This window comes from Macrobrachium rosenbergii, chromosome 48 (assembly GCF_040412425.1).
Source record: "Macrobrachium rosenbergii isolate ZJJX-2024 chromosome 48, ASM4041242v1, whole genome shotgun sequence".
NCBI classification, from domain to species: Eukaryota; Metazoa; Arthropoda; class Malacostraca; order Decapoda; family Palaemonidae; genus Macrobrachium; species Macrobrachium rosenbergii.
In genome coordinates, this window is record NC_089788.1 from 40,162,439 (window position 1) to 40,181,292 (window position 18,854).

General features: G+C 41.2%; 1 protein-coding gene across 2 annotated transcripts in view; it reads right to left on the reverse strand.

Moving 5' to 3' along the window:
• The window catches only part of LOC136831354 (dnaJ homolog subfamily C member 25 homolog), a 102,201-nt gene that overhangs the window by 18,211 nt on the left and 65,136 nt on the right, over positions 1–18,854 (reverse strand). For both annotated transcript variants that reach the window (XM_067091674.1, XM_067091675.1), the window contains exons 3-5: positions 14,979–15,167; positions 14,395–14,607; positions 14,038–14,206 (exon numbers count right to left, since the gene is read on the reverse strand). In XM_067091674.1, coding sequence (XP_066947775.1) covers positions 14,038–14,206; positions 14,395–14,607; positions 14,979–15,167 — 571 coding nt within the window. The remainder of the gene's footprint in view (positions 1–14,037; positions 14,207–14,394; positions 14,608–14,978; positions 15,168–18,854) is intronic.

Genomic DNA, 18,854 nt, shown 5'->3' on the forward strand with positions numbered 1-18,854 from the left:
AAACTGATGACATTTACGCCCCATGCCTAATATGAGTGATGACATCTCCCCCCAAGTTCCTGTGTCCCCTTACTCTGGCCAGGAAGGAGAGACATCAATAGCCCTCATTGTTCATCCCGATTCGCTGAATGGAGTCAATGCTCTGCTCGAGACAGTGCTATGGGCATAAAGGGGGAGGGAGGTGTATAGATATCGAATATCATTACCATTGCGTATGTTACATACAGTTTATATGCATCCATGTACATTTACTTTATTGTTGTCTCACAGGAGAATTATGTTTACATTATCATTTATCCCTCATAACCATTACTGTATACTTATTGTAAGACTAGATTGATTATACATCTTGGCAACATCGTTCTTGTTTCCTGCCATGTGTGATGTATATCCAGTTGTTCCAGTTAAGTGGCCGCTGAAGTGACAAACATGAGACCTCCTCCTGCTTTCACGTTATTGTCTGTCTTTAATATATGAGAGTATACAGAACCTCTGACTTTAATTCATCACCCTTCATTCCACTGCCTACATGGACGTATGTGGCAGGGATACCTGCCGCAGACATTAAGAAGGCCCAGTTCCAGGGTAAGCAGAAGAATCTTGTATAAGTCCTTTATGCACTTTTCCTTTGATGGGGATCGAAGCAGCCAGACATCTAGATAAAGGCTGACATTGATCCCTACCAAGTGGAGCCATTTCGAGAGAGTAGTGAGGACTTGAGCGAACACTTGAAGGCCCATAGAAAGGCCGAAGCTAAGGGCCCAAAACTGATACACCTTGTCCTGGAAGACAAACGTTAGATATTTCCTGGAAACTGGATGGATAGGAATGTGGAAGTATGCATCTTGCATGTCTAAGGATATCATCCAGTCGCCCTGGTGAATGCATGAAAAGGCTCATCTCCATTTTGAATTTTGTCTTCAGGACAAAATGATTGAGGGCGCTTAACATTGAGGACTGGTCTTCAACACCCCGATGCCTTTGGTACTACAAAGAGTTGGTTGTAAAACCCCTCCGTGTTGGTGTTTTTGACTTCCTCTATGGACCTTTTCTGGATAAGATGAAACTTCCTTTGTAAGGGCCGAATGTCTCTCGGACCATATCAAGTACACTGTCAATGTGATAGGAGAGGTGGCTAATGGTGGGCTCTCCAGGAATGGGATGACAGCCATCCTTCAGAACTTGGATGATCCAAGACTTCGCTCCTCATATCAGCCACTTCTCCCAAAAAACTAGAAGTCTGGCTCCTATGGGTGCATGAAGGACTTCCTTCTCATTTTTTAGGTACTGTCTTGGCAGAGCTCTTCTTAACAGACTTGGCTGATTTGTATGGATCCTGAATGGGGCTCAGGTCTACTTCCATGAAAGGGCTGTTGCTGGAGGGGTGAAGAAATCCTAGTTTGAAAGGCAGTCGAATCCTTGGAATGCTTAGACGACTGGGACAACAAGTCTTATGTAGATTTCTGCTGTAAATCTGATGCAATTCCCTTCATTGTGTCCTGAGGGAAGGGATGATGCTGGTCTAGTGGCAAGAAAAAGAGGGCCGACTTCTGAGCTGGGGTGACTCCCTTAGACGTAAAGGAGTACCAGAGCTCTCTTTTCTTCAGTATTCCAAAAGCAAATAAGAGCAGAAAGCTCTAGAGAGCCGTCTCCGATGGCTTTGTCGGCACAGGACAGAACCCTGAGCCAGTCTGGGGCAATATCTGCCGCTATATCCTGGTGGTCCTCGATTTTCTTGGCCAGTGGGCCAACTGTGCAATCCAAGAAACTAAACTCTTTGAATACCTTAAAAATATGTTGAACTAGATGACCTAGCTCTGCAAAAGAAAACATTATCTTCGCCGACAAAATGCAGAACAACGAGAAGAGTCAATGAGACCAGAGAAGTCCCCTTGGGAGGAGGCAGTGACTCCCAAAGAAGGAGCTTCGCCGGTTACATAGGATAAGTACTTCCTGCGAATTAAATGAGGAGGAAAAGCAAAAGATGCCTTGCCTTGCTCCCTTTTGGCTGAAAGCCAGTCTCTCATCTCCTTGAAGGACTTCTTAGAAAACAAACAAAGTGCTATCTTGTGAAGTCTTGTCCTGTCGTCTGGTTGATTCCTCATTAAAAAGGTCGAAGCAAGCGAGGATGGGGGAGCTGGGGTGAAAATGTGGGAAAATTTGCCAAAAGGTACAGCAGTAGAGCAGCATAACCCAAAGGCAGCGCATGTTCTTGGTTGACCTCTTGTTCTTGGTCAACCTCTTCCTCTTCTGAGGAGACCGAGGACAGGATATCATCCTGAGAAGTCTTGGGAATGGAGGGAGCTTTCTTTAACAATTCCATAATTTGGGCTAACTGCTGCTTAATAGGTGCCAGAGTAGGCTCTTCATAGTCCAAAGGCGAAGGAGACGATGCTGTAGGTCTAACTGGAGGTGACATAGGAGACCGGCTTCTCTGAGCAAACAAAAGAGGCGATGGGTGCCTGGGAGTAGGTGCTTGGCACTTGGAAGCGGGTGCTGGGTTCTCAGGAGCTGGCGCCAGGCGCTCGGGATGTGGCGCCAGACATTTGGGTGCAGACGCTGAGCGCTTATGAGCTGTTGCCGAGTGCTTGAGAGCCAGGTGTGGGAGCTCAGCCGTTGAGCACTCAGGTGAGAAGGCCTCTGGACTGTCCCATGTAGACAGAAATGGATGCTGATGGACAGGGCCAGAGACAAAAGGTTCCACAATGTAACTACAAGAAGGGTGGGGACTGTTAATAGACTTTTTATACCGCTTAACAGGTAACATCTGGACAGCAACCAACATCCTTGGAAGGGAGCTCAAGTGGTAGGGAAGAGTCTAGGATCATTTGTGGCACCTCCTGTCCATGCTGTAGTCATTGGAATAGCTTGAGGATAACTGATGAACATCCAAAGACGCCTTTCCAATGGCTGTCTGCCAATACCCGGGACTGTGCAACAGGAGCAGCTGAGGCAGGCAACTAACCAGTGGGCAAACCCCACAGGACTCCCTTGTACTTTCGGTAAGTCTTCTCCCAGGTTTAGGGGAGCAGGACAAAGACCTTGGTCTAGGAGAACCAGCAGGACGGATGACCACCTCCTCCACTGGCACTGCTCTCTCACTCGGTATTTTATCCGAGAACACTTTATCCATTATCACTAAGTGAAACTCTTAATTCTGCCACTGTACTTACTACAAGGTTAATTTTCTTATCAAGCCTGGATTCGAGGGAGTAGGAGGTTGAACAGTAGAAGGGCAAAGAATAGGAGAAACAGTAGGAATAAGAGTAGAAGGGAGAGACACAGAACTAACCTCTAAGCCAGGTTTAGGCGTAGCTTCTACACTAAGAGAACGCCTCTTGGCTCTAGAAGCCACTTTTCTCTTCCTATCTCTTTCTAACTTGTCTCAGTGAGACTTCAGAATTTTCCATTGTTTACTATCCCATGAGGAACATTCATTACAGGTTTTCTCTTCTCCAGAGCCAAGGATGTGGGGAGATTGGCACCAGGCGCTGGGTGTACTGAGTTGGCGCCAGGATGTAGGTGACGCCAGCCGAGCTAGTGGCCAGATAACTAATCAGTCAGGAGCTGGTAGGCACTCCTATGAGCTCAGGGCAGAGCTGGTGGCAGGCAAATTGGAAGTCAGGTGAGGTGTAGGCTTGGGCTGGAGGGTGCTCCTGGGAGCCCTGAGCACTGTCCCTGGCTGTCACGACTGTCTTCTCTTCCATTAAGTTCTTGAGAGAGAGAGAGAACGGATCCAGGTCATGGAAGGGTCCTCGTTCTCATTTAAAAAAACCTAAAGGTCAACAAGCAAACTTCATTACTGAGTCTGATGTAGCTTGATATCCCTAAAAAGGAGGAATGAGAGATTCTATATCTTCTCTCATAAAAAGGGCAATGCTGCCACTGAGTCATAAGCATCTCAGAAGAAGAAACAAGAGTCTGAGACACACAATTTGGAACATCGTTCACTTAGATTGGTAGACTGAGCTAGAAGATGACGTCTGCATCTTCAAATGTCTCTTGCAGCACCTCTGAAAACATGCCCCCGCCCTTTCCTGACAACCACCCGGGCACCCCCAAAGCTTGTCCACATAAGAGTGTACCACCCTTGGTGGTGTCTCCTAAAGTGAAGTTGTTCAAGAAGTAACGAATAATGGAAGGATTCTTGGAGAGTCCACCAATCAATCATAGCAATTCGGGAACCAATAATTATGGTTCAGAACGGGGCTACAAGGAACGTCATAATGTTCTGACTAACCTGAGAAAGTTCAGCCCTTCCTTAACCATGTCAAATGGTGGAAGAGCTTAGAGGTCCAGGTTGGAACAATCTTGCAGTATGGTGTCTGTTGCCCATACTAGAAGATTCCTTTGAGGTAGCAAACAGTCAAGGTTGGCCTTCCCATAGAAGCACATAACCCAACAGTTCAGGGGATTCAGGGTCCACTCAGGAGTAAGAGTGAGTTTCTGAAGGCTCAGCTCATCCACCAGAAATTCCTGTTGGACTAGAAAAAACTCAATTTCTCATCCGCAGAAAAAACCCTCTTGTCAATTGGGTGCATGAGCTAAAGTAATAAGTAAGGACTGTGGTCGTTTAAATGAATACCACAGTCTAGGAGTGAGCGTGTGTTGAGAAGAACTGAAGCCTTAAGCGAATGGCTTTTAGCTCTCTGGCATATATGTGAAGGTTTGTTCCCCGGGGACACGTCCCAGAAATTTCCTGGTTCCCCAAGCGGCGGGCTTCCTCTGCTAGAACAAGGAGAATCAGTCTAAGACTAGTCTCATGATGAGGGACTTCTTCCGAAAGTATAATTCGGACAGATACTACCATAGGTCCGACTGAAAACCGGGTCTCTGGGAAAAAGCAGCGGAGTTCGGTTATGATTCCTTGTCCCTATTGGTCTTCTGGGACAGGCTGAAGTTCATGATCAGAAAAGAAGACAAAAGTAAGTGGAGCGAGGACTTGAGAGAAGTCTCATGACATAGATGTCGAAGCCTAAATTCCCGCACTGGAAGACCCTGTCTCGTAGGACAGGTCTGAGATATCTTTCGCAGTCTGCATGTGGACATGAAATGACGTATCCTACATATTCAGAAACTCCACCCAATCACCATGGAGAATGGATGACAGGACTGTTCGGTTGGTCTCTGCAAGCAAACAAACTTGTAGAACCTTGTGCAGACTCGCAGACAACTAAGTGGATTAGTTGCTGACCCTAACAACGCTAGACAGCCATGGACACATGGCCATCAGGACGGGATCGACTTCTTAATGCGATAACGCCTTGCATGGACATGATGACACCTCATACAGACTGATACAGACTGACAACATATGCGGAACTGTACTTGGCTAAAAACTAATATCTGACATGCTTAAAGGAACTTGAAAAGTCCATGAGTTACACAAAAGCCTGGCCATAACAATGGTCTTGAACAAAACCAGGAGTGACGACTACTGTTGCAGTCAAACATACTGCTCTACAGGAAAAAATCCACGAAAAAGAATTAGGCGTTCAACGACGGGAGCCTAGTATGGCTAGGTAGTGCTGAGCGCTCTGGAACAGGAGTTGGGTGCTTGGGATTCGGTGCCAGACGCCAGAAAGCTGGAGCCAGGACCTCTGAAACTGATTCAGGTGCTCGGGAACAGGCACTGCTACTGAGAGGGTTCTTGGCGCTTCTCTTCTGCTTGGAGCCCAAGAAAAGTCTTTCAACAAAAGAACGTTCAGGAGGAAAGATATCGTTATTCCCAAGGAAGAATGGATCGAGGATTCGATATAGCCTATGTCGTCTGAAAGCAGCTGTGATTCTCTTGGTAGAAGGCTGAAGGCGAAGAAAAGAGGGCTGATAGTGACTGTACTTCTCCTAGTAGAAAAAAAGAGCCGCACAGCTCCCTTCTTGTGATCCCAACAAAGGCGTGGAAAACTCAAAAAACTAACTCGATCATCCTTATCTGCATAGGACCTGTCAAAGAGATGTCTCTCGGTAACACCTGAGAAGTCTCCTATCTTATTAGCCCCTTCTCCTGTCAGTCAAGAGGTGATAGCTTTCTTCAACAAGCTCATAAAATCGTACAGAAAAGTCCCTGTCCACAAAGGACAGTGCTCTGAGACACTAACTGACATCACAAAGGGAGCACCTCGGCTTGTCCGGAACTCCCAGGCGAAGGTGGAACAGACATCCAGTGATCAGAGACTAGTGTTGGTCACTTGAAAACTGGAGCTAGGCGTTAAATTGGAAATTGTGCTCACAAAAGAGCAACAGTATGTTCTTAGAAGAGACAGGCGCTGAGCCAAAGAGACTGTTGCTACACTAGTAGACCGGCGCCAGATGCATGAGAGCTGGTGCTGGGAGCTCTATACTGTATGTGCTATTGGGCGCTTGGGCACTAATGAGTGCTAGGACACTATTGGGTGCTCAGGCGCTATCGGGCACTATCTGGCACTCGGGCGCTATTGGACTCGGACAAAGATGAACACTCGGACACTGCTGGTCTGTTTGACACCAAATACTGGCATTCCATAACCCAAAGTTCAGAAGATAAAATGCTCAAGACTGTCCCAGAAGTTATAGAAAGACTGTGGACTACACTCCTGCTCCCTGAGACGTTTACAGGAGAGAGGCGAAGTGCAAAACCATCTGACAGTGCCTCTTCAACAGCTAGATTCACCAATGGAGTATCACTAGGGATGCACATATCCATGGACGCCTTTCCAATGACTGTCCATCGATACCAGCAGACAGTAGGCTTGACTGAGGGACAGCTGCCCGGGGCAAAACCCCTTCGGACTCCCAGGGACTGAAAGTATGTATGCCTCCTCCCAGGTTTAGGGGAGTCTGACAGGGACTGGGTTTACGAGATCCGAAGGAGTCGGATACCCACCCTCTTCACTACACATATAGTAAGACGCCTTTCCAGTAGCTGTCTGTTGACACCTGTAACCAGCAACAGGCTCGACTGAGGGGGCGACTACCAGGGAAACCCACCAGCCTCCACTGGACTTTCAGCATGACTTCTCCCATGTTTAGGGGAGTATGACAGTGACTTAGGTCTAGGAGAACCAACACGCTGGATAATCACCTCCTCCACTGCACAACACTTCATATTCACAGGGTTAATTTCTGTTAACCCCTTACTGGACTAACCCGAGATATCTTGTGATCAGTGTTCTAAAAATTTTGGACTTACCACGAGTTATCTCGTGAAAATGTTAAATGCGAATACAGTATAGGACTAATACGAGATGTCTCGTGATCCACAATGTTGTTTTAAGGTTTCTTTGAGATATCTCATGCTATATCATACCTTTGGCAGTGGTACTTGCTGCTGGAAGTCGTGAGTTATCAAGAATGACTTTTTCGTTTTTTTCGCACTGACTACACGTCATTAGTAGCACTTCAGTGGCCATCCTGGTCGTTTGTTTGTTTGTTTTTTGCCTCTTTTCACTTGTTTTTAGGTAAGTTTGATTGTTTTATTTGACATCTTAGACTCTTTATATGTTATATTATTGATTTATTACGTTGATGTCGTGTCTTTTGTTAGTCTCTTGACCGTTTTGTGATACATCAAGCATAATTTTTTTTCTTTTACGATGAGGACGCACTATTACTAGCTCTCCAGTGGTGACTTTGAGAATCTGTTTGTTTTGAGTCTTCTTTTTGACTGTTTTTAGGCAAATTTGGTTGTTTTATTTGTCATTTTAGACTATTTATATGATATATTATTGATTTATTACGTTGGTGTCGTGTAATTTGTTAGTCTCTTGACTTTTTATTTATTATTTTAGCCCAGTTATGGCAATTTACCATGACGACAGTGATACTGAAGAATCATTTACTTATCTTGAAATGCCTACTTTCAAAATTACTAAAACTAAGCATACAAGATATCTTGTGATAGACCAAAATAAGTATAATTTGTACGAGATAACTCATTAACCCTTAAACGCCGACTGGACGTATCGTACGTCGACTAAAATTGTCTGTCGGGTGACGAGTGGACGTACCGTACGTCAACTACAAAAAATTTCAACCTTCGGTCAACTTTGACTCGACCGAAATGGTCGAAAAACGCAATTGTAAGCTAAAACTCTTATATTCTAGTAATATTCAATCTTTTACCTTCATTTTGCAACAAATTGGAAGTCTCTAGCACAATATTTCAATTTATGGTGAATTTTTAAAAAAAACTTTTTCCTTATGTCCGCGTGGTAACTGCCAAAAATTTCAGAAATTCTTTTGTCATTTTGTCGTAATTTTTGCACCGTTTTACATTAGTCATTACATAAAGTTTTATATATGAAAATGTGCGCAATTTTATGTAAAATACAACAAAAAACAACCCATGGTTGTAGCTTTTATCAATTTGGAAATATTTTCATATAAATCACGATAAGTGCCAAAATTTCAACCTTCGGTCAACTTTGACTCGACCGAAATGGTTGAAAAACGCAATTGTAAGCTAAAACTCTTACATTCTAGTAATATTCAATCATTTACCTTCATTTTGGAACAAATTGGAAGTCTCTAGCACAATATTTCGATTTATGGTGAATTTTTGAAAAAACTTTTTCCTTACATCCGCGCGGTAACTCACCTGAAAATCTCAGAAATTCTTTCGTCACTTTGTCGTAATGTTTGCACCGCTTTTCAAATAGCCGTTACATAAAGTTTTATATATGAAAATGTGCGCAATTTCATTTAGAATACAACAAAAAATAACTTATGGTTGTAGCTTTTATCAGTTTTTAAATATTTTCATATAAATCACAATAAAAAGAAAAAATTCGACCTTCGGTCAACTTTAACTTGACCAAAATGGTCGAAAACTGCAATTGTAAGGTAAAACACTTACAGTCTAGTGATATTCAATCAATTACCTTCATTTTGCAACAAACGGGAAGTGTCTAGCACAATATTTCGATTTATGGTGAATTTTTGAAAAAACTTTTTTTTATGTCTGCGAGTTACGAATTCATGCATCATTTTGTGATAATATTTTCTGTGTGTTGCTTTGATCGTTTTACAATTTGTTATATATCAAAATCATCGCAATTTAGAGTAGAATACAAAGAAAAAAAATAACTCATTAGCTTTAACCATTTTGCTCAGAGCCCGATTTGTATACAATTATATATGAAATTTTTTTTGTGCTGTCATATATTTCAATATTTATATATGATAATGATATTTTTTTCATTTCTGATGGTTGTATACTAAACTTCAGGCAATGACAAAAAAAGAAGCCAAAAATGAACTCTTAGTCTTAAAAACCAAGCGTGCTGTGATTTTTTGAAAAAAACTTTTTTTCCGCTTCAGCGCTAACTCCCGAACACCGCCGGCATACGGCAGACACTTTTGTAAATAGAGGCTCGGCATTTAAGGGTTAATGACCATAAAAAGGTCCCAAATTGAATTTCTAAAAACCACTATTTTACATAAAATAATCATAATTTTATGTTGAAATTAAGAAGTATAGTCAAAACAACTTATATTTTCAATTAACTAAATAAAATAATTGTAATCTTTTTTTGACACATTATATTAAAAAATAAGTCCTTTTATAAGTCCTTTAAGGGGTTAACCCATACACAAGTCTGGCAAAGGCACGGGAAGGAAGCAAGGGAGACAGGCACAGGAGCAAGTGGAGAAAAATAACAAAGGTCAGTAGGAGAGAAAATTGATGCGGGGAGAGAGCTGGCGCCAGACGAATGAAAGTCGGAGCCAGGAGCTGGGAGCTCTCAGCTGTCCCCAGGCTGTTGGTGGTGCCAGGCTTGCTGGGTGCCAGGAGAGCTAGTAGCTCAGGAGCTAAGAGCTCAAGAGCTAATGAACACTTGGGTCATTTGGAGCATGGTTCCTGTCAGTCGAACACAGCTACTCTCATCAAAAAAGCGACTAAAATTAAAACACAATTTCTCTCATTACTACGTATTGCCCCTACACTTTTCAGTTTTCTGCAATGAAAAGTGTAAGATGTTGTTCAGTTAATCCTTTCCTGACAAAAGTTTGAAGTACACAGAGTACCATTAAACAGACATATCTCAATTCCTATCAAACGTTATCTGAGACTTGTAGATATGCATATCATTACTGAAAATATCGGTCCGGAGGTGAACACAATATTTATGTTTATAATGCTACTTGGAAAAGGAAAACCACCCTTTACCGATCATAGTAGAAGTACAGAGTACCATAATACAGACATACCTCAATTCCTATCAAACATTATTTGCGACTTGTAAATATGCATTTCATTGCCGAAACTACTGGTTTGGTAGTGAATGCAATATTTACGTTTATAACGCTAATTGGTAAAGGTATTAGCAAACGAAATGTTTAAGTTTAATCGGTAAATTACACTACTGGTAGTAACTCAATTTGATTGCAAATTTGCTACTGCAGCAAAAAATTATAAATGAATCAGATCTTAAAATAAAACTATAAAATACTGATCCTGAAAGCTGTAGGCTTAAAAGCTACCCGAAATCAGCAATAATACATCACCGAAATCCAGTCTCCGACCGGCAAATTTAACAACAAAGCTGCCATCGAGACACTGTGTTTACTCGAGTGCCGGCAGAAACAGAATGAGGTTGTCTGCTAAGTACTTCCTGGTATTCTCGTTAGTGGGCGGGACCAGTCATTTGCACTAAAGTTTGAAGCATTACCAGCGAATTTTTTAATTTAAGCTGCGGTGCAAGAGGAAACTACAGTAAACACCCTGTATTTGCGGGGATGCATACCACACGCCCCCCCCAATTAGCTAGAACCCGCAAATACTTAGAACCCTTCTAAAAACACTTAGAACTGCCTATTTTTATAGTTCAAGCACACACACAAAAAAACTAAAAATGCTTATACAGGTATTATCCTACTCACGATGGGGTTACGTTCTAAAAAAACCCATCGTTTGTTGGAAAAAACATACCTTGAATATAGCCTAGCCTACACTACAAAGTACTCTATGCATACACAGTATAGTAATTATTAATCTCAGCTAATTCTGGAGGTTCATGCAGAGTGACTTATGATAATTCAATACAAAGAGAAATTGAATAACAAGATTTAGCTTAGCCTACACTATGGTATATCGTATACATATACAGTAGCGTAGCCTACATTATACTGTACTCTATATTCACATATCGTATTATACAATCATCAACATAACGAATATGCATCTTTTCCATGGATCTCTTAAAATGTTATGCCTTAATTCACTGTATCCAATAATACTGCATATATTCTTATATTGTTTTTGCAATATAAATTGTGATCATAGCAATCAATGTTTTGCTTTAGAAATCATTTACACGGAATTTATTCCGCTGTGTTTAACTCAGTTCAGAGTGCTTTTTTTGCTTCCAGTTAGCGTAAATGAATCTCTAGATACTTTATTTCTATGGGGCAACGTTATTTTCCGTTATACCGTACGTGTTTTAAGTCGAAATATAACTTGAATACGTCTTCTTGTAAAATTAATTTAGCTATTTTTTTCGTTAATAGATGACATTGGCCATTTGGGGGCGTTTGTTTTGTGTAAAAAAAATCAGGACTCCATTCGCTATTTTCACTTGATTTCATCATAATACAAGCTTCACGTATTTATCGTTTATCGGCGTAAAAATAGCAGTAATATGCTCTAAATAGCAGTAATATGCTCTTTTATGCCCAGTAGTTTTGATTAAAATACTTTCTCTCCAATTTTAATTATGGTCGAGTTTCATCCATGTTGCCGATGCATGATAATTTATAGTCATTAGCAGCTTGAACATTGTTTTCTTAGCTTCAGCTACAACTTGCAGCATAAATTTAGCAGTATATTTCCTTGCCGATCTTTAATCCATACTGAATAAGGATATAATGTAAAAATACATCAGTCCTATTCTACTTAACATCATTTGTACTATAACCTACAGTAATTGTGTATTACCGTACGATGGTTGAAATACAAGTAAAAGGGCTGTTGTTATCCGATTTGGTGATAAACAAAACAACAGTTTCTCAGTTGGTTGTTTATGGCTGTACAGCTGTCTATTGTAATTTGGTCTCTCTCACTGCCTGCGCCCACGCGAAATTTAAGAATACTTTATAAATATTGTTGTATAGGTATTAACTGCTTACCCCATTGCAAAATCGAATTATCGTAAGGTGAACTATCATAACTCGAGCACTAGCTGAGTATTTTAATAGTTTTATCACAAAAAGTGCATTTTGTCATGAAAATGAAATGAAAATACAGTAATTAGTGAATATTTCTGTGAAAAATACCATGAATGGGCAGATTTTCAGCAAATAATGCGTAGATATGTTCCACAGAAAATCCACAAATAGGCAAGTCTGCAAATCGTGAGACCGCGAATACGGGGGGTTTGCTATATAGGTATGTAATTACTTGGTAAGTTACTTATATAAAAGAGGAAATTCATTAACTCTCTGCTGTTCCAACTGTGAAGCAACCCATTCCTGCTCAGTCTATTAATATCATCTTGGTCTGAATGGACAACTACAGCTTCCACACAACCTGGCAAACCAAACCATAAGGGGAAAGCATACTCTCTGCTGTTCCAGCTGTGAAGCAACCCAATTCTCCTAACTCTGTAGAGGTACTACCAACATCTTGGTCTGAATGGATAAGCACAGCTTCCACACAACCTCTTAAACCAGACCAAGTGGGAAAAGAATAATTTCTCAGCGGTTCCAGCTGTGAAGCACCTCATTAATTTCCATGAACTCTGGACCTGGTTGAACCACACAAATGAGGTTTGTGATTTAGATGTATAATAAACAGATTTATCAAGGTCCTTCCCCACAGCTTCCAATGCCATCTTCAAAATTTTAGGTTTCACAGCAAAAGAACACTCTCTCAGTAGAATTAGGCTCTTCCTGCTAAAACAGTCCACTACAATGTTCTTCTCTGGAACAAACCTTGGAACTATTTCTACTCAAATTTACTCTGGCCACAAAAAAAGTTGTCCAGTGCCAAAAGACGTGACTGATTTTGTACATCGATTCTTTATACAGCAATGGTCAAGATGTTGTCTGTATTTTTCTCACAACTCTTCTTGCACAGAGGATACTAACTCTTGAAAAACTACAAATACTACTTTTAACTGTACATTTGTCCATAGTTCCTCGCCGGAATCTGACTAAATACCATTTACATCAAACTCACCATGAATTGAAGCAGTCTGTGACACATATTGTACCTCTTTCTCTATCCTGATCACAGTCATATTAAAGGAAAATTCTCTTGTCAAATTTATTTTATTAAATTATTTCTATTAAAGGGATCTGTTCCTAGAATCACTTAGACTGAGTAATTAGCATTCTTTCAAACTGAGGTAATCATACTTTTGGTTCTCAACAACACTTTTGAGAAATTCCCTCCTTCTTAAGGAACCTTTTCACAATCTTCCCTCACATACAAAAAGAAAGGTTAATGGCACACTAAGTACAGAAGTCTACCTTGAAATACTGTATCTGAAATCACTTGAATATAAATTTGGAGCCTTGTTTTCTAAGAAACCTCTTAGATTACATACTTTAGTATGCAGATAAAGGTGTGTACTGTTTAGTGGTAGCAATTTATTGAATGAACTCTTGTTGTATCTACTAAGTGTACTTCTGTTAACTTATGAAGGATGAATGAGTGCATCAAAGGAAAAGACAAGTAGCTGATTCAGTGAAAACACCCTGCAAATCTTAAGGGTCCTGAAATTCAAAAGGTTTGTTGTTAAGGCCCCTTGTAATGAACCAATTTTAACAAGATAATGTTTATCATTTAATCATTTACTTTCCAACACTTTATGTTTCAATCGGTCCTTTATGCTTTAAAGACACAGGATGTATAGTTATCATATGAGATGCATGCTGATGAATTACTATTAAACAACCCTCTGACAGCAGGGCAACATCCATAATGGGACACTTTATCAATAACTACTTGCATCCCTTTACTTAACCAACAACAGTGGCAAAAAGGAAATTTATAATACAAAAGTTTGTACTTACTAAGAGTAAAGAACAATTCAACCAGATACAAAATCAAATTCCTACCTCATACTGTCCATGGCTCATTCCCATGTTCTTCCTTATGATATAGTTTTTCTCTTCGTCCCCATAAGGATGTTTCATTATGTTGAATTTCCATACCCATCGCAAATACCAAGCTATGTACTGCACACTCCAGTAGGGCAAAAAGGCCAACTGAACCCATAAAATATCCCTAAAATACATTAAAATGATTTGACATAAGATGAGACTAGTGCTTCTATATTTTCATTATAAAGGTCATTTATGTCAACTGCAGTACTGTACTCATGAAAGAGAGATTTAGGAAATGGTTGTGAAAAACAACAACATATACAGTAATCAAGTACAGTATACAATACAATAATAGGCATGTAACCTTACTTATATGTTGGCTTTGCATAAACACCACGAATATCCATCTTTTGTTCAATGACATAACGAATGGCCTTTTCCTCATTTTCTTTTATCTCCTCCTTAGTCTTTCCTTTTTGCTTCCTCTTCTCACCTGTAATCAACCCTTCTTGCTTGGCCAGCTCAATAGCTTGCAAACGATATTTTGGCACTGAAGAGAAGTATTTAATGGCTTCATCATACCTAAAATTACAACAATACATTAAACACCATCCCAAAAATGACTGCAGAGTTTTACTGGTCAAAATGATTGGTACTTATCTTATGTCTAATCATGTGTGCAAGTTTATGACAACGATGATACAGTAAGTATATTTTGAAAAGCTACGTATTATATATAAAAGTTTGCATTACATACATCTTAATTTACATCAATGTTAATGACAATCATTTGTGTATGGTTCCTTGTTCTAAACTAGTCTTCTAGACATTAAAAAAACACATGAATAGCTACTTTCTCAACAAGCAAGCAACCAGGAATCATTGTAAGCTCTTTACAAGTCAAAGTATTACATATCAAGTGCCATCAGTATGGCACTTGTTACTCTACTCACTTCACCCATCCATTATAATATTGCACTAATGATATGAGCGAAATTGTGACAGCCAAAACTATTCTGACATCCACATGTGGAGCCATCCTCCTCCTCCAAGCTCTGTAAACATTACGATAAAATTCTTCCGGGTGGTCCAACATATAATCGTAGTCTTCACGAGCCTCATCATCTCGAAGGATGTCATACCTAGTGGAACAAACCAGAAAAATTTTCATCATTTACAAGCAATTAGGAATAAAATTTTTACACAGAAAAGAATAAATACACACAGAAAACTCCAGATCCTCAAAGACTAATTTCTCATTTACCAAACCATCAAGTTTTACATAAGCTCTTATCTACCAAAGTGGCATAAGTCGACTTTTAAAAGTGGTCACTGAGTATTACAGGAGTGAATGAAGATTATGGTAAACCTTCCAAGATCAAGACTAACTGAAGAGGGCCATCAGCCTGAACTTTAAAAAGTCTGAATCCTTAGGAAGTTTTATTTTCGGTTGACCTATGGCCTAGGAAGAGAAAGGAACTGACTGACAGTTTGAAGGCAGTTCTTGACTCTTTTGGGCAACAGAACAACCCAAAAAGTCTGAGAGTTCACTATCATCCCTAAATAGGGAATCTTCTGATTCAGTGTCAGCAGGGATTTCTTTTTGTTTGTGAGAATGCCTAACTCCTGTGTCAGGAGAAGAGTTCTACTCAAGTCCTCCGCGCACTTTTCCTCCTCTGACGAGTGGAGAACCCAATCGTCTAGATATAAGTTTATGTTGGTTCCCAGAAGGTGAAGCCAACTCTCCAGGGAGCAAGGATTTGTGTGAAAACTTGAGGAGCCATCAATAAGCCGAAGCATAGGGCCTGGAACTGTAGTATCCTGTCCTGAAAAATGAAGCGTAGAAATTTTTGTGAGTCTGGATGAACAGCAATGTGAAAATACACATCCTGCATATCTAGGGTGACCATCCAGTCCCCCCGTTATACTGAGGACATGACTGAGTGAACGGTCTCCATATGAAACTTCATCTTCAATACGAACACATTCAAGGTGGTGACATCCAGAATGGGCCTCCAGCACCCCAAGGCCTTCGGAACCACGAAAAGGCGATTGTAGAAACCCTCTGAGTGGGGATCTAGCACTTCTTCCACTGCTCCTTTGGAAAGAAGGGATTTGACTTCTTGAGAGAAAGCCAAAGACTTTGTGGAACCTTTTGAATACACTGTCAAGGTAACTGGAGATGTAACTAAAGGAAAAGTCTTTATGAAAGGAATGGAGTACCCCTCCTTGAGGACCTTGATCACCCAGGGGTCTGCTCCTCTGCTCTCCCATTCTTTCCAATAAAGAAGAAATCTGGCTCTTATATGGGCACAAAGGACTAACTTCTCACTTCTTGGGGTTGGATTTGAAGGAAGACCTCTTAATGGACTTCGTAGGAGGTCGCAAGTTTGATCTAGGTTGAGGCTGGGTCTTAGTTTTCCCTCCACAAAAGGGTTGAGACTGAAGAGGGGAGAATGATCTTGATGTCAAAGGCACAGACTCCTTCGGACGTCTAGTGGACTGTACCAACAAATCAGTGGTGGACTTACTCTGCAAGTCCGAAAGAATCTCCTTCACTGTGTTTTGAGGAAAGAGATGAGACTTGTCTAAAAGAGTGAAAAGTAGAGCTGACTTCTGAGTCGGCGAGACTCCTTTCGAAGTCAACAAACACCAGAGCTCCCCTCTTCTTAAGGATGCCCATAAAAAATAGGGAGACAAGTTCTAAAGAGCCATCTCTAATTGCTCTGTCTGAGTATGAAAGAACTCCTAGCCAATTGGAGGCAAAATCTTCAGCTAGATCAGGACAGTCTTCAATCTTCCTCACTAGCGCCCTGATGGCCCAATCAAGAAAAGTAAATATCTCAAACACCTTAAATATATTCTTGATAAGGTGATCCAGTTCAGCTGAGGAAAACAATATCTTGGCCAACAAAAAGGCTGTTCTGCAAGATGAATCCACCAGACCAGAGAAGTCCCCTTGGGAGGAGGCAGGAGCTCCCAAGGAAGGAACCTCCCCGGTGGCATAGAAAGAGTACTTATCTTCAACAATTTGCTGGCCGGAAAAGCAAATGGCAGGAGCTCCCAAGGAAGGAACTTCCCCAGTGGATAGTAAGAGTACCTCATCTTCAACAATTTGCTGGCCGGAAAAGCAAATGTCTCTTTGCCCTGTTCTCTCTTAGCGGCCAGCCAGACATGAACTTCTTTGAGAGCCTTCTTCAAGGAGGAGGAAAGAACTAGCTTGGGTAACCTGGTATCTTCTGGCAAATGCTTTTTCATGAGGAAGGTAGAAGCTGGAGAAGTAGGCAAAGCAGGCATGACAGCAGAAGAGGGAACCGTATCCTGAATAATCTCTTCCTCCTCCAAAGAGATAGGAGACAATGATATATCCTTGGACTCTGGAGCAGAAGAGGATTTCTTCATAAAACCCATATGCTTGATCAATTGGCACTTGAGTGGGGCTAAAGAATTTTCCTGGACCGATGAGGAAGATGGAATAACAGAAGGTGTATGGGCTCCAGGAGCAGAAGCTGGGAGTTCGGCTGTTAGCGCCGGAAGTTCGGGAGTTGGGCCCGGGAGCTCTAGAGCAAAAGTCTGGCTTGAGATGGCGGGCGCCGGGCAGTCATCAGCGGTATTCTGGCACGAGACAGCTGGGCGCTCATCAGTGGTATTCTGGCTCAAGGCAGCGGGAGCTGGGCACTCATCAAGAGGAAGTCTGGTGCGAGTCAGTGGGCGCTTGGGGCTCAGAAGTCAGGTGCTTAGAACGCTTATAGTGCTCGGGACTGTCTCTGAAGAAATGACGACGATGAGCTGAAGAATCAGGCTGGACTTGAAAACTGCAGGAAAGTTGTGGGCTAGTCTCCCTGTACCTCCTGACAGCCAGGGGAGAAGAGTCACTAATATCCGCATGTCTTTTGAGCAGGCATGCACAGGAACACCTTTCCAGTGGCATTTAATCGAAGCCTGGGAGCTCACGACAGGCTCGACATAGGGGGCGACTGACTGTAGGCAAACCCCACCAGCCTCCCTTGGACTTCCGGTATGTCTTCTCCAAGGTGTGGGGGAGCAGGACAGTGACCTTCGTCTAGGAGCACTGGTGGATGGATGGATGGATGTATGAGTTTTAGGGCAAAAGCCCAGGCACTGGGGCCAAAGAAGCCATTCAGCGCCGTAATGGACTAAATAAATTATATTATGAAAAATGAGTTAATGAGTGTATGATGATGATGGTTCATAGATAAATTACAATATGATAAATGAATGAATTAATGAAGAAAATGCTTAATAAATAAATATATATATATATCTATGATGTGATTAATAAAATATAATTAAATTTTATTAAATATGTTTACAGACTTTAAAAAGGGGATGAGAGCAGAAATATCTGCTTCATCTCCCAAAATATCACAGAGGGATTTACCTCTAAAATATCTCTCTCTTTGGTTAAAATATCTGGGCAAGCAACCAGAATGTGCTCCACTGTTAGCATCTCACCACATAAGCACACTCTGGGAGGCTGCCCCTTCTAAAATAAACTGATGGGTCAAATAAGTGTGCCCAATCCTCATTCTGCTTAAAACTATTTCTGTTCGTCTATCCGACTGGAAAGACGAAAGCCACGACAATATACTATTTCTGATTTTTCTATACTTTCTATTATTGGCAAGAGAAGAAGTCCATCTTTCTTGCCATTTGTTTAAAATATAAGATCTAAAAGGACCTTTTAGGTCTGTATGAGGCACTTTACTAAAGGCTGTTTCTGAATAGACACTAGCACCTTTCGCTTCCTATCTGCCATCTCATTTCCACAAATCCCCACATGAGAAGGGACCCAACAGAAAGAGACA